At 41.8% G+C, this 12,662-nt stretch overlaps 1 protein-coding gene across 3 annotated transcripts in view; it reads left to right on the top strand.

Moving 5' to 3' along the window:
- Positions 1–12,662, top strand: part of gmeb2 (glucocorticoid modulatory element binding protein 2) — a 51,283-nt gene that overhangs the window by 6,474 nt on the left and 32,147 nt on the right. For 2 of the 3 annotated variants that reach the window (XM_020519009.2, XM_048608274.1), the window contains exon 2: positions 5,641–5,816. In XM_020519009.2, the coding sequence (XP_020374598.1) occupies positions 5,686–5,816 (131 nt within the window). In that variant the 5' untranslated portion in view covers positions 5,641–5,685. Of the gene's footprint in view, positions 1–5,640; positions 5,817–12,662 lie in introns of those variants that run through there. The other variant, XM_048608275.1, reaches the window with a different exon arrangement.

The raw sequence follows: 12,662 nt of genomic DNA on the forward strand, positions 1-12,662 counted from the left end.
TCTCTGTAAAAAAAATCTGTTGGGTTCTTCATTGCGTGGTTAAAATAGCCATGAAGCAAGCAACGGGTCATAGCCAAGGTCATAGTTCCCAACCGTTTGTTTCACTTTCTTGCGGTATTCCAACGAGGTGTCCTTGGAGAAGGAACAATTTGTGTTCACTGATAGACTTGAAGCTTTTCAGGATAGGTGGCATCATGGAGGCTCAGATGCATATTTTTCTCTTAACCACAATATTTTGATGTAGTTTCTCTGAATTTCATTCTTTTTGGCTTTGGTTAATGTTTTTATTCATTCATGGGATGTGGGCATTGCTGGCTGGACCAGCATTTATTGCTCAACCCTAATTGCTCAGAGGGCAGTTCAGAGTCAACTCATTGCTCTGGGTCTAGAGTCACATGTAGGCCAGACCAGGTAAGGATGGCAGTTTCCTTCTCTAAAGGACTTTAGTGAACTAGATGTGATCATGGTCATTATTATACTCTTAATTCCAGATTATTATTGAATTCAAATTCCACCATCTGCCATGGTGGGATTCGAAGGTTCCCAGAACCTGGATCTCTGGATTAATAGCCTAGCGGCAACACCACTAGGCCATCACCATCCCTGATGTGTTAATGTTACAGTACTCCTAGTGGGAAGATTTTGAATTTAACTTAATTATTTTAAAAGGAGCTGGGCTTGTGGCCAGTGGTTAAAATTTTAAAACAAATGAACTAGCTTCTTACTGACCATTACAATGCACAGCCAGAATGGACACCTACTGGAAACAGCAAAAACCAGACCATATAAATTTGAACCAGCACAAGACAACGCACTTCACAGGGACGCTCCATAGCACGGTGGATATCACCTAGAATCATACAATCCTTACAGTGAGGAAACAGGCCCTTCGGCCCAACAAGTCCACACAGACCCTCAGAGCATTCCACTCAGACCTATCCCCCTATAACTCACCTAATCTACACATCTCTGAACACTAAGGGCAATTTAACATGGCCAATCCACCTAGCCTGCACATCTTTGGACTGTGGGAGGAAACCGGAACACCCGGAGGAAACCCACGCAGACATGGGGAGAACGTGCAAACACCACACAGGCAGTCGCCTGAGGGTGGAATCGAACCTGTGTCCCTGGCGCTGTGAGGCAGCAGTGCTAACGAAATGTCTGCTATCAAACCTCCTAGCTCGGCGAACACACTAACATCTACAATGTGTTGTAGCTTACTCCCATCAGGAATATTGACAGTCATTAGAGAGCTACTCATCAGGAATCTGCACTTCCACTATCATGATTTGAGTGGCTGGCAGATGGAGAGCTGTGGCTGCCTGCTTGAAGTGCTGGGTGGTAGAGGAATGGGCTGGATTTTACTGTAGGAACTGGTATGGCCAGCTCCCACCCAACGTATCCACAGCTTAAAAACAATGGTGCTCAACCCCTGCAGCATTCATGGGTCGGAGTAGGTGGACTCCTGTGGTGGACTCCTGTCTGAGTGTACCTTGCATGAATGGAATTCCACATTGACCTGTGTTCCAGAACCTCCCTCAGGGATTTATTCCCCACGGTCAACCATCTGATGAAAACTCCCACAGTGTCTTTCCATTGGCATGGAGGGGATTCCTGTTTATCTGCTGCACACCCTCCACTTCAACTTCATCTCCCACCATGCCTTGGTGTTCTTTCTTACTGCAGGGCAGCGATGCTCCCAGTCGAGGGATCACTGAATGGAAGTCCTTCAGCTTTCCACTGAGGACCTGCGAGCAACAATCCTATATAATTGTAGTTAAGGCATTACACTACTTACAGGCCAGCTATCTTTTCTGTGATGCTGTGGAGTCCATGGACCACGTGTATATATTTTGTGGGAGGATGCATCCCCTTTTCAGTTATTTAAAAAGTCTTCTGTTTTTTGTTTGGTTACATTTTAGCCTTGCACTGCTGATATTTGGGCACCTGGTGTAGAGGAGGCTGGGGCAAATCAGAGGGACCACTTCGTGGTTCCGCTGTTGGGCCTGCCAAGATGCATATTAACAGGTTTAGGCAGCAGGGCTGTGGAGGAGTTGAGATGAGATGACTGATCTCTAATGACCACAACCATATTCATTCATACTAGGTTTAACACCAACCAGGGGAGAGCTTTCCTCAGATTTTCATTGGCTTTAGATTTGCTTGAATTCCTTGATGCCACACATGAGCAAGTATGGCCTTGCTGTCAAGGTCAGTTACCTGTGTAAATAAGGTCTTTTGTGCATATTTGAAACAAGGCCGTAATTAGGTCAGAAGCTAAGTGTCCTTGTTAGAACCCAAATACAGTGTCAGTGAGCAATTTATTGCCAAGCAAGTCCTACTTGATAGTATCGTTGATGGTTGGATTTGTACAGGACATATCTGGGCAATTTTCCAGGTGTTTGGGAAGATGCCAATGTTGTAGCCGTACCGAAATTGCTTGGTTAATTTGGAAGTTGCATCGAATTTGGGAAAACAGGTCTTCAAGTACTATTGTGAAAATATTGTCAGGTCCATAGTGTTTGCAGTATCGTATGGAACAAATCAGTTGATGTGAAGACTGACATCTTTGAAGGTGTGGACCTCTAGCGTGGCCGAGATGGATCATCCACCTGACACTCCTGGCTGAAGATTGTTGTGTTTACTTCAGCTGTATCTTTGTACTGATGTGTTGGACTGCCTCATTATTTAGGATAGGGATATTTGTGGAACATCTTCCTGCATTAAGTCACAACTGGATATGGCAAGATTACAGATCTGATCTGTTGTTTGTGCAGTTGAGTACTGTTCAAAATCTATTCCATTTAGCGTGGTTGCAGTGTCATGCAAAATGATGGAGGATATCCTTAACGTGAAGACGTCTCCACCAGGACTCTGCTTTGGTCAGTCCTACCAATAATGTCATGGACAACTGTACCTGCACAGGCAGATTGGTGAGGATGAGGTCAAGTATGTTTTTCCTCCTTGTTGGTTCTGTCAGCATCTTCCACAGATTCACTTAGCAGCCATGTCCTTTCATCCAAGTGGTGTTCAACGTTCATCAGCCAATGAATGGTTAATAGCAGGAAGTTTCCTTGCCCTTGTTTGACTGATACCATGTGACTTCATGGGGTTTGAACGCAATGTTGAGGATGCTGAGGGTAGCTTGCTCCTTACTGCGTAGTACTATGCTGGCCCCCTGTGCTCTGTCCTGCTGGTCAGATAGGACATACCCAGGGATCATGATAGTGGTGTTAGGAATATTGTATGTAAGGTGTAATTTCATGAGTATGACTTTATTCACTTGTGGAATGTGAGCCTCACTGTTTGGCCAGCATTTATTGCCCATCCCTACTTGACCTTGAGAAGGTGGTGGTGAGCTGCCATCTTGAACTGTTGCAGCCCATGTGATGTACCCACAATGCCATTAAAGAGGGAATTCCAGGATTTTGATCCAGCGACTGTGAAGAAACAGCGATATATTTCCAAGTCAGAAATGTGAGCGGCTTGGAAGGGAACTTCCAAGTGGTGGTGTTCCTATGTATCTGCTGCTCTTTTCCTTCTATAGAAGTAGTCATGGGTTTGGAAGGTGCTAAGGATCTTTGGTGAATTTCTGCAGTGCATCTTCTTGTGTATACAGCTGCTACTGAGTCTTGATGGTGGAGGCAGTGCATCTTGTGTATGTGATACCAGTTAAACAGGTTGCTTTGTTCTGGGTGGCATCAAGCTTCTTGAGTGTTGTTAGCTGCAACCATTCAGGCATGTGGGAGTATTCCATCACACTCCTGACTTGTGTCTTGCAGGTGGTGTACAGGCTTTAGGGAGTGAGGAGGTGAGTTGCTTGCCACAGTATTCCTAGCCTCTGACCTGCTTTTGTGGCCACTGTATTTATAAGGCATGTCCAGATAGTTTCTGGTCAATGGTTTCTGGTGAGGCTGTTGCCTGACTAGTGAGACAGCTCTCCAAGTTTTGCCATTCGTCCCAAGGTGTCGTAAGGAGGACTTTCCAGAGTCAACAATTTGAGTTTGCTGTTGTTGTTTCTGATTCTCATTCTGTAAATGTGACTGTCAGGCTGTTGATGGGCTAGTTTGTTTAATAGTGTTCTAAATTTCAGTAAAAGCCCTGAGACTGCTGAGACATTGGTCATTGAATGACGGAAGTATCATGAATTGAGTGGTTTCGGAGGTTAATTATGTCTTGATGTAGATATAGTATTTAAAGATATATTCACTGACCTTGGCCATTCGTCATGTTAAACTTCTCACGGCACTGCATCCAACTTCTCAGGCTTTACTCCTAATATTGATCTCTATGGCTATCTGCTGTTTCTGGGTCGAAATTTTTTTTATGTCAACAGTTCCTCTTAAGATTTCTCAAGGGCTGTACTTTGGATTTTTAGGGCTCTGTTTTATTTTCAGAGGCTACCATTTTATTCATACTAACCCTGTTGTTAGATGAGATGCGATTATGTAGTAATATTACCTTCAGTACTCGTGTTGACATATGGGGTGTTTGAACTCCTTGAAGTAGAATTGATCAATTTCCCCACAATTATCAACCTTCCTTTTTATTAAAAACCACAGCACACAGGGAAAACTTAACATTCTTGGACGCTACAGTATTTAAATTTGCAGAAGACACCAGCCATAAGTTACCAACAAATACATGACACATACTTTGTGAAAAGCACATTAATTTGGAAGGAATACATTACCTGTAGCTGCTATTCCTGGTGAGCTAGGTGTTTCTTTGTTAACAGGCTTCCCTCATCAGCCTCCCTCCCCTTCCCCTTTGCAGCTATTGGGTTCCTCCCTTTCCTATAGGCAAACTGGCTATTAATAAATGTTAATAATAATAATCTATTAATAAAGCCTAGGATACTGTATATGTTGTGAACTGTGGTTTCAACCTGTCCCACCAGCTTTAATAAGTTATGCACATATACACTCAGGTCCCTCTGCTTTTGCATGCCCTTCAGATTGTATGCCTTACTTGCTATTTTCTCTCCATGTTTTTCCTATCAAAATGTATCACCTTTACACTGCTCCATATTGTACTTCATTTGCCATCTATTCACCCACTCCAATTTATGTCTTCCTCCAACTATTATATTTCCAACACTTAGAATGTTTCTTCTTTGGTAAATCTCAAGCACTTGGAAATGTGCATAGGGAAGATCCAAGGCAATATAAATGAACAATATCAAAATGTGAACTGATCTTGTGGAACAGGAAGTGAGGACAGCAGAGAATAAAACTGAGTGGAGACCAATTGTACATAGCATGGCCAACCTCCGTATGAGGATGGATGAAAGATGAGACAAACTTCTGTTCAAACTTCTAATCAAATTTTACTGATATACAGTTTCTCTGTAAGCCCTGCTCCTAAAGTGGAAACATCGGAGAATCAGCAGCATTGATGCATGTTGAAAATCTTCTATGCAAGTTATAGTTTGTGCACATAACATGGTTACCAAATAACAACTAAAAATAACTAAAGTATGCCTCAAGAGTATCTTACAAAGCCTGAGGTTGAAGAATTGTTTGACACTGAAACATAAACTTTACGTCTGTTCTTTGACCAGTTACTTCAAGTTATGTTTATAATGCGGGTTTTTGTAAGCTTAGTAATTTGTTGAATTTATGCTTTTTTTTTTAGCTGGGCAAACGTCTTTGATCAACTTTCTTAGAGCTCCCTGCAGCTATGGCTACTCCTGACGTGAGTGTTCATGTGGAGGAAGTGGTTGTCGTGACAACACCTGACACCCCGACAGATGGAAATGCAGTTGAAGAGGTTAAGACTGTTTTGGTAGACTTCAAATCAACCCAGCCTAGGTAGAGAAACATGCTTTGATTAAAGTGTTTGATTAATGAAGTCATCAGATCTTAAATGCTTCCAAATTCTCCAAACAATAACGGCTTAATGTAACTTTACATTTTGGCAACAGTTGACATTATTGCAACCTAATTATATCAGTTACTTTACTTTTAATTTTTGCCAGTACTGTAGTAAGGATAGTAAGGATAATACTCAGCTTAAGATGGGATTTTCTTTAAAATAAATTGATAAATTCAGTTGTACAACTGTGAATCCTTTGCCTTCATGGATGTTGATTGTATCATGTGCTTGGGCAACCAGATAGGGTTGGTAAGAGATTGATTAACACGTTATTTTTCAGAAAGGAAATTTACTTTTCAGCTGATTAAAATCAATCCTAGAGATCACATTAACAATGACAATAATTTACAATTATGCAACACCTTTCTCACAGAAAAATATCTCAGACCATTTCATTGGATGATGCATAGGCTAAGCTTTAATCCATTTACCATCTGTATGCTGTGATTTTCACTTCAGCCAAGAATTTTCCATCTCCTTTTTGAAGACATGCAGCGACTCGACCAATGCTGCACAAGCTAGCAATGTACTCCAGGCAGCATAAGAGGAGCAGGAAAGTTGATGTTTTTGGGTCGGGATCTTTCTTCAGAAATGGATGAAGGAGGGTCCCGACCCGAAATGTCAATTTTCCTGCTCCTCTGATGCTGCCTGGCCTGCTGTGTTCCTCCAGCTGCACACCGTGTTATCTCTGACTCCAGCATCGACAGTTCTTACTATCTCCTAGCAATGTCTACACTATATTCTACAGGCTCACTACTCAATGCCTGTTTCTCTTTATGCATAGTTTATATGTATTTAATGCAACCATATTCCAGTTCGCCATCATTTACAGGAAAACGGTTCTTGTGTGCTTTTTAAGTAATATTCACAGTAGTTATAAGAAAAAGCAGAAAGGACAATTAGCTGATTGCAAAAGCCAATAAATGGTCAAAATTTTCAAAGTGCATTTACCATTGGCCAAACAGTGATTGTTCTTTTCTTAATCTGGATCATGTTTTCTGTTTTCAAAATCTCTTCAGCAAAGGAATGTTGCTGTTTAAAAAAAAAACAAAAAGACATACCAACAAAATTGGTGCTTTGTAGACTTTTTCCCATCGGGACCCCATCGTAGTACCTGAAAATTTCTGTGACTCTAGAACTGGGAAGGAAACCTAATAAGAGGGCTGGAATGTTGGTTAAGAATCAGTAACAATGATGAGTATTGGTGAGGTACCTGTGGTAGGGAGGTGCTGAATAAGGTGGAGATAGGGTTGTGGAGGGTTTGATGACCTGTGACAAGGGGTATGGTGTACGTGTGAGGACCTGTGACAGTGTGAGGGAGTTTATGGGAAGGGTTTGGATAACCGTGTGAGCAGGGGAGGGATGAATTGTTTAATCTATAGGGTTTAAGTAAAAAGCACCAACAGCTCTACAGGGTTTTTTATTCACTCATGGAATGTGAGCATCACTGGCTGGGCCAGCACTTATTGTATATGTCTAGGTGCCTATCTCTACTTCCAGAAGGCATTTGACAAAGTATCCCACAAAAGGTTATTCGTGAAAGCTAACAGCCCAAGGTAGAAGCTAGTTTATTGGTGTGAATAGCGAATTAATAACTGGGCAGGTAACAACGATTGGGGATAACCGGTTCTTCTTCAGGTTGGCAACGTACAACAGGTTCTACAGGGATCAGTGCTGGGACCGCAACTGATTAATGACATGGAGGAAAGAAGCGAAATGTACTGCAGCCAAATTTCCAGACAACACCAAAATAGGCGGAAAGGCAAATTGTGAAGGGGATACAAGTAGATTATAGAGAGATCAATAGACTACGTAAGTGGGCAAATAGTTGGCAATGGAGTACAATGTGGGAAAATGTGAAATTGTTCATTTTGGAAGAGAGAACTAAAGAACAGTATTATTTAAATGGAGAAAAACTGCAGAAAGCTGCAACACAAAGGGACTTGGGGGTAATTCTGCACAAAACACAGAAAGCTAACACACAGATGCAGCAGATAATCAGAAGGCAAATGGAATGTTGGCCCTATTTCAAGGGGGTTGCTGTATAAGAGTAGGGAAGTCTTACTGCAAGGTGGGACCACGCCAGCAATACTGTGAGCAGTACTCTTGTTTAAGAAAAGATATTATTTCATTAGAGGCAGTTCAGAGAAGATTCACAAGAATGATCCCTGTTATGGAGGGATTGTGTTATGAGCAAAGGCTAAACAGGTTGGGACTCTGTCACTGGAGTAAAGAAGAATAAGAGGTGATCTCATTGAAACATACAGGGTTCTTAAGGGAAACATAAACCGAAAGAACTGCGGATGCTGTAAATCAGGAACAAAAACAGAAGTTGCTGGAAAAGCTCAGCAGGTCTGGCAGCATCTGTGAAGGAAAAAACAGAGTTAACGTTTTGGGTCCGGTGACCCGAAAATGTTAATAGTACTTATCAGTACAAACCTGGATATTGTCCCATCATTGTGTATCTGGATATAGTCTGCTTCGATATCTGAAGAATTGAGAATTGGAGGTCAATCAAAAAGCAGCTGAAGATGGTTGGGCCTAGGATACTATGCTGAGGAACTCTGCAGAGAGCTCCTAGAGTTGAGATGACTGAGCTCAAACATCCATAATTATTTTGTGTCAGGTGTGATTCAACCAGTGGAGAGACTTTCCCGGATTCACATTGACTCCAGTTCAGTAAGGCTCCTTGGTGCCACGCTTGGTCAAATGCTTCCTTGGTGTCATGGACAGTTGCTCTCATCTTGCTTTTGGAATTCGGCTCTTTAGTCCATGTTTAAACTAAGACTGTAGTGAGGTCAGAAGCTAAGTGGCCCTTGGGGAATCCAAACTGTGTGTCAGTGAGCAGGTTATTGCTAGACAAGTGCTATTTCATAGCATTGTTTATGACACCTTCCATGAATTCACTGATGATTGGGAGTAGACTGTTGGAGCAGAAATCGGCAGAAGAAATCCAACCCGGCTTTTTATGTACAGGACGTACCTGTTTGGATTTCCACATAGGTAGATGCCAGTGTTGTAGCTGCACTGAAACAACTTGGCTAGGGATGTGGCATGTTTTGGAGCACAATTCTTCAGTACTATTGTATTTATTGCTGTAATATTGTCAGGGCCCGTAGGCTTTGCAGTACCTAGTGTCTCTGTTTGTTTCCTAATATTATGTAGAGTGAATCAAATTGGATGAAGATTTGCATCTGTGATGCTGGAGACCTGTTGCAGGAGGCCGAGATGGATCATCCACTTGGCAGAAGTTTCCGCCTTCCCTTTTCACTGATGTTGGGCTTCCTCATCATTGAGCGTGGGGTTATTTCCGAAGTGACCACCTCCAGTGAGTTGTTCAATTGCCCAACACCATTTATGACTGAATGTGACAGGACTGCAGAGCTTAGATTTGATCCAATGGGAATCACTTATCTCTGTCTGGCACTTGCTATTTATGCTGTTTGGCATACAAGTAAGTAATCCTGTTTCATAGCCTCACTAAGCTGATGCCTGATTTTTTTTTTGTATTTAGGTATGCCTGATGCTGCTGCTGGCATTTCCACCTGCACTCTTTATTGAATCAGGATAGACTTTCTGGGTTGATGGTCATGGTAGCCTGGGGGATATACCTTGTCGTGAGGTTACAGATTGTGTTGGAGGACAATTTTGCTGCCTCTAGAGTGGCATGGTAGCTCAGTGGTTAACACTGTTGCCTCAGAGTGCCAGGGACCCACGCCTAATTCTGCCCTTGGGTGACTGTGTGGAGTTTGCACGTTCTCTTCATGTCTGTTGGTTTTCTCTGGGTGCTCCAGTTTCCTCCCAAAGTCCAAAGATGTGCAGATTATTTGGATTGGCCGTGCTAAATTGCCCCATCATGTCCAGGGTTGTGCACGTTAGATGAGTTAGCAATGGCAAATGCAGGGTTACAGGGATAGGGTGGGTGGGTTCTCTTTGGAGGGTTGGTGCATACTTGATGGGTCGAATGGCCTTCATCTGCACTGCAGGGATTTTATGATTCTATGATGGCCCACAGCCCACCTCATGGATGCCTAGTTTTGAGTTGCTAGATCTCTTTGCAGTCTATCCCATTTAGCATAATGATAGCACCACACAACAGGAGGGGCTTAGTCTCCATAAAGACCCTATGGCGGTCATTCTGTCTGATGCTGCCATGGGTAGACGCATCTGGGGTAGCAGTATTGATCAGGATAAAGTTAGGTGTGTTTTTTCCTCTTGTTTATCTCACCTCCCGCCACACACAGCCTAGCAGTTATGTCGTGTAGGACTCTACCATCTCAGTCAATAGTGATACTACCAAGCCATTCATTGCAGTGGACATTGAAGTCCCTTAGCCATGGTACATTATGCAACCTGGCTACCCTCCATGTTCCTTCCAAGTAGCATTCAACTTTGTAATGTATTGATTGATCGGTGGTAGGTAGTTGCAAGAATGAGAGTCCCTGCCCACGCTTGGCCTGTTGCCATTAGACTTCATGGCATCTGGAGTCAATGTTAAGGACTCCAAGGACAACTTCCTTTCAATTGTGTACAGCTGTAGTGATGTTATTGTTTGGGACATTGTCTGTAAAATATGACTCCATGAGTATGACTACATCAGGCTGTTGCTTGCCTCTATGAGATAGCTCTCCCAATTTTGGCACTTGCTCCAGATCTTAGTAAGGAAGACTTTGCAGGGTTAACAGAGCTGTGTTTGTCATTTCCGGTGCCTTAGTCAATGTCTGGTAATCCGTCCAGTTTCATTCTCTTTGAAACATTCTCTTGGTCGATACAACTAAGCAGCTTTGAGGGAATTTAGAGTCAACCAGATTGATTGATTTCTGAAGAAGGGTCCTGACCCGAAACATCAACTTCCCTGCTCCTCTGAGGCTGTCTGGCCTGCTGTGTTCCTTCAGCTTCACACTGTGTTATTTCTGACTCCAGCATCGGCAGTTCTTACTATCTCTTTTTGAAATTATCTTTCTTTATGCCTGATGGTGCACCTTTCTTGCAAGTATTGATGGCAGATGTGGAATAACAAATAGGTGTTCTGACTGACAACTAAAATCATTTCTTTCTTGTTAGAGCATTCATTTAGGGATCAGCAGAGTTGATGCAGAGTGAAGTCCTTTTCTCTAAAATTGCAGTCTTTATAGATTGCTACTAACTGATGACATTATGTCTGCCTTTGATGCAGGAACTAGCGCATTGAGAACAATACAGCAATATTCTGTGAGTAAACAACAATAGTACCAACATTTACATATGAAATTCTCCTCCGGGTATTTCACCAGAGAGATTGGAAACAAAATTTCACAACAAGTTATATAATGAGATAGTAGGACAGATTGTCAAAAGATTGGTCAAAGTGATTAATTTTAAGACCATAAAAAATAGGAACAGGAATAGGCCATTTGATCCCTCTAGCTCCGACATTCCTGATATCCACTTTGCTATCTTTTTCCAATTTGCCTCGTTAGTTTGTCTACCTTATTCCAAATACTTCATGAATTATGAAATTTCCCTTACACTTTTATGTTTGCTTGGTGCTATATGACATTCACACATTCTGTCCCATTTTATTTTCTGGTAACAATCGCTCACTTGCATTCCTAACTTCTCCTATACCTTTGATTTTCTCATTTCCCGTGCAACTGAATCCACCCCATAATTTGGTTTAAAGCCCTGCGTGTTTTAAGGAGCACCTGTAAAAGAAGAGGAAATTTGTAAAAGTGGCGAGGCCCAGAAAATGAATTCCAGTCCTTGGGGACTATTAATCTGATAGTGTGGTTATCGGTTGTGGATGTTATGACCAGGTGAGAAAGGTCATGGTGCCCTTTCTAAATTTTCCTTTTATTAGCATGTAACAATTACACTTCATTTTTGAACTGGTAACCAAAGTTCAAGTGAAGGAGAACCAATTCCAAGGTTTTTTTTGAGTGAAAGAGAATGGAGTTTCGTTACCAAAGAAATAATAAACTGCGACAACAAACACTCATATAAAACACAGGTTACGCCTCTTCCTGCCATCTTCTTTGTATCTAGTACAGACAGAGAGATAAGGCAGTTGCACCTCATAGATTTTTTTGAATCTAATTGAGTTGCAAGAATGAAAGCCCCAACTGTTTAGCTGATATCCTGATTCCTCAGAAGTGATGAAGTTTGTAGGTACTCTTGATTTCTCAGTTAGTACAGGTTTTTCCAGGATATTTTCGCATCAGCACTGTTTGCTGAGATTCAGGGAGAGGGAACTTTCCTTATTCTGTTGTTTTCAGAACATCTTTCTTTCTCTGACCTTTGTTGCTCGAAGGAAACTGCTGAAATATGGTTTGTTTGTATATTCGCAATCTAACTCCGTATGTCTTTTTTCAAACACTGCAGGTAGCTTTTCATGAACAATTTATGTTAATTATACAAATCTGAGTTAGAAATATGAATTCCTTGACAACTTTGAGTTTCAGTGCCTTTTGAATAAAATGGTAATACTGAAATAACTGGTTTCTGTATATTCCATGTAGGTTGCCTGGGCTTGTCAGTTGATTACAGGAGCTGTTTAAAGACATCAGTATTCTTTTAAAAAAATCTTTAGTCCTTTAAAGTCTTGGGTATTAATGTCAAATGATGAAAGTTGAAAATTGATTGTTCATTAACAGTACGATAGTAACATGGATTAATCAAAATTAGTGTGCCCAAAAGGCCCAAAAGTTGGATAGCACAGATTTTTTGATCTGAGGACTGATTCGAAGGTAGTTCAAAGAATGTTTTCTTAGCATCAGAATATTCACCTGCCATAGGACTGAGGA

Source organism: Rhincodon typus, chromosome 19 (genome assembly GCF_021869965.1).
Source record: "Rhincodon typus isolate 14 chromosome 19, sRhiTyp1.1, whole genome shotgun sequence".
In the NCBI taxonomy this organism is placed as follows: domain Eukaryota; kingdom Metazoa; phylum Chordata; class Chondrichthyes; order Orectolobiformes; family Rhincodontidae; genus Rhincodon; species Rhincodon typus.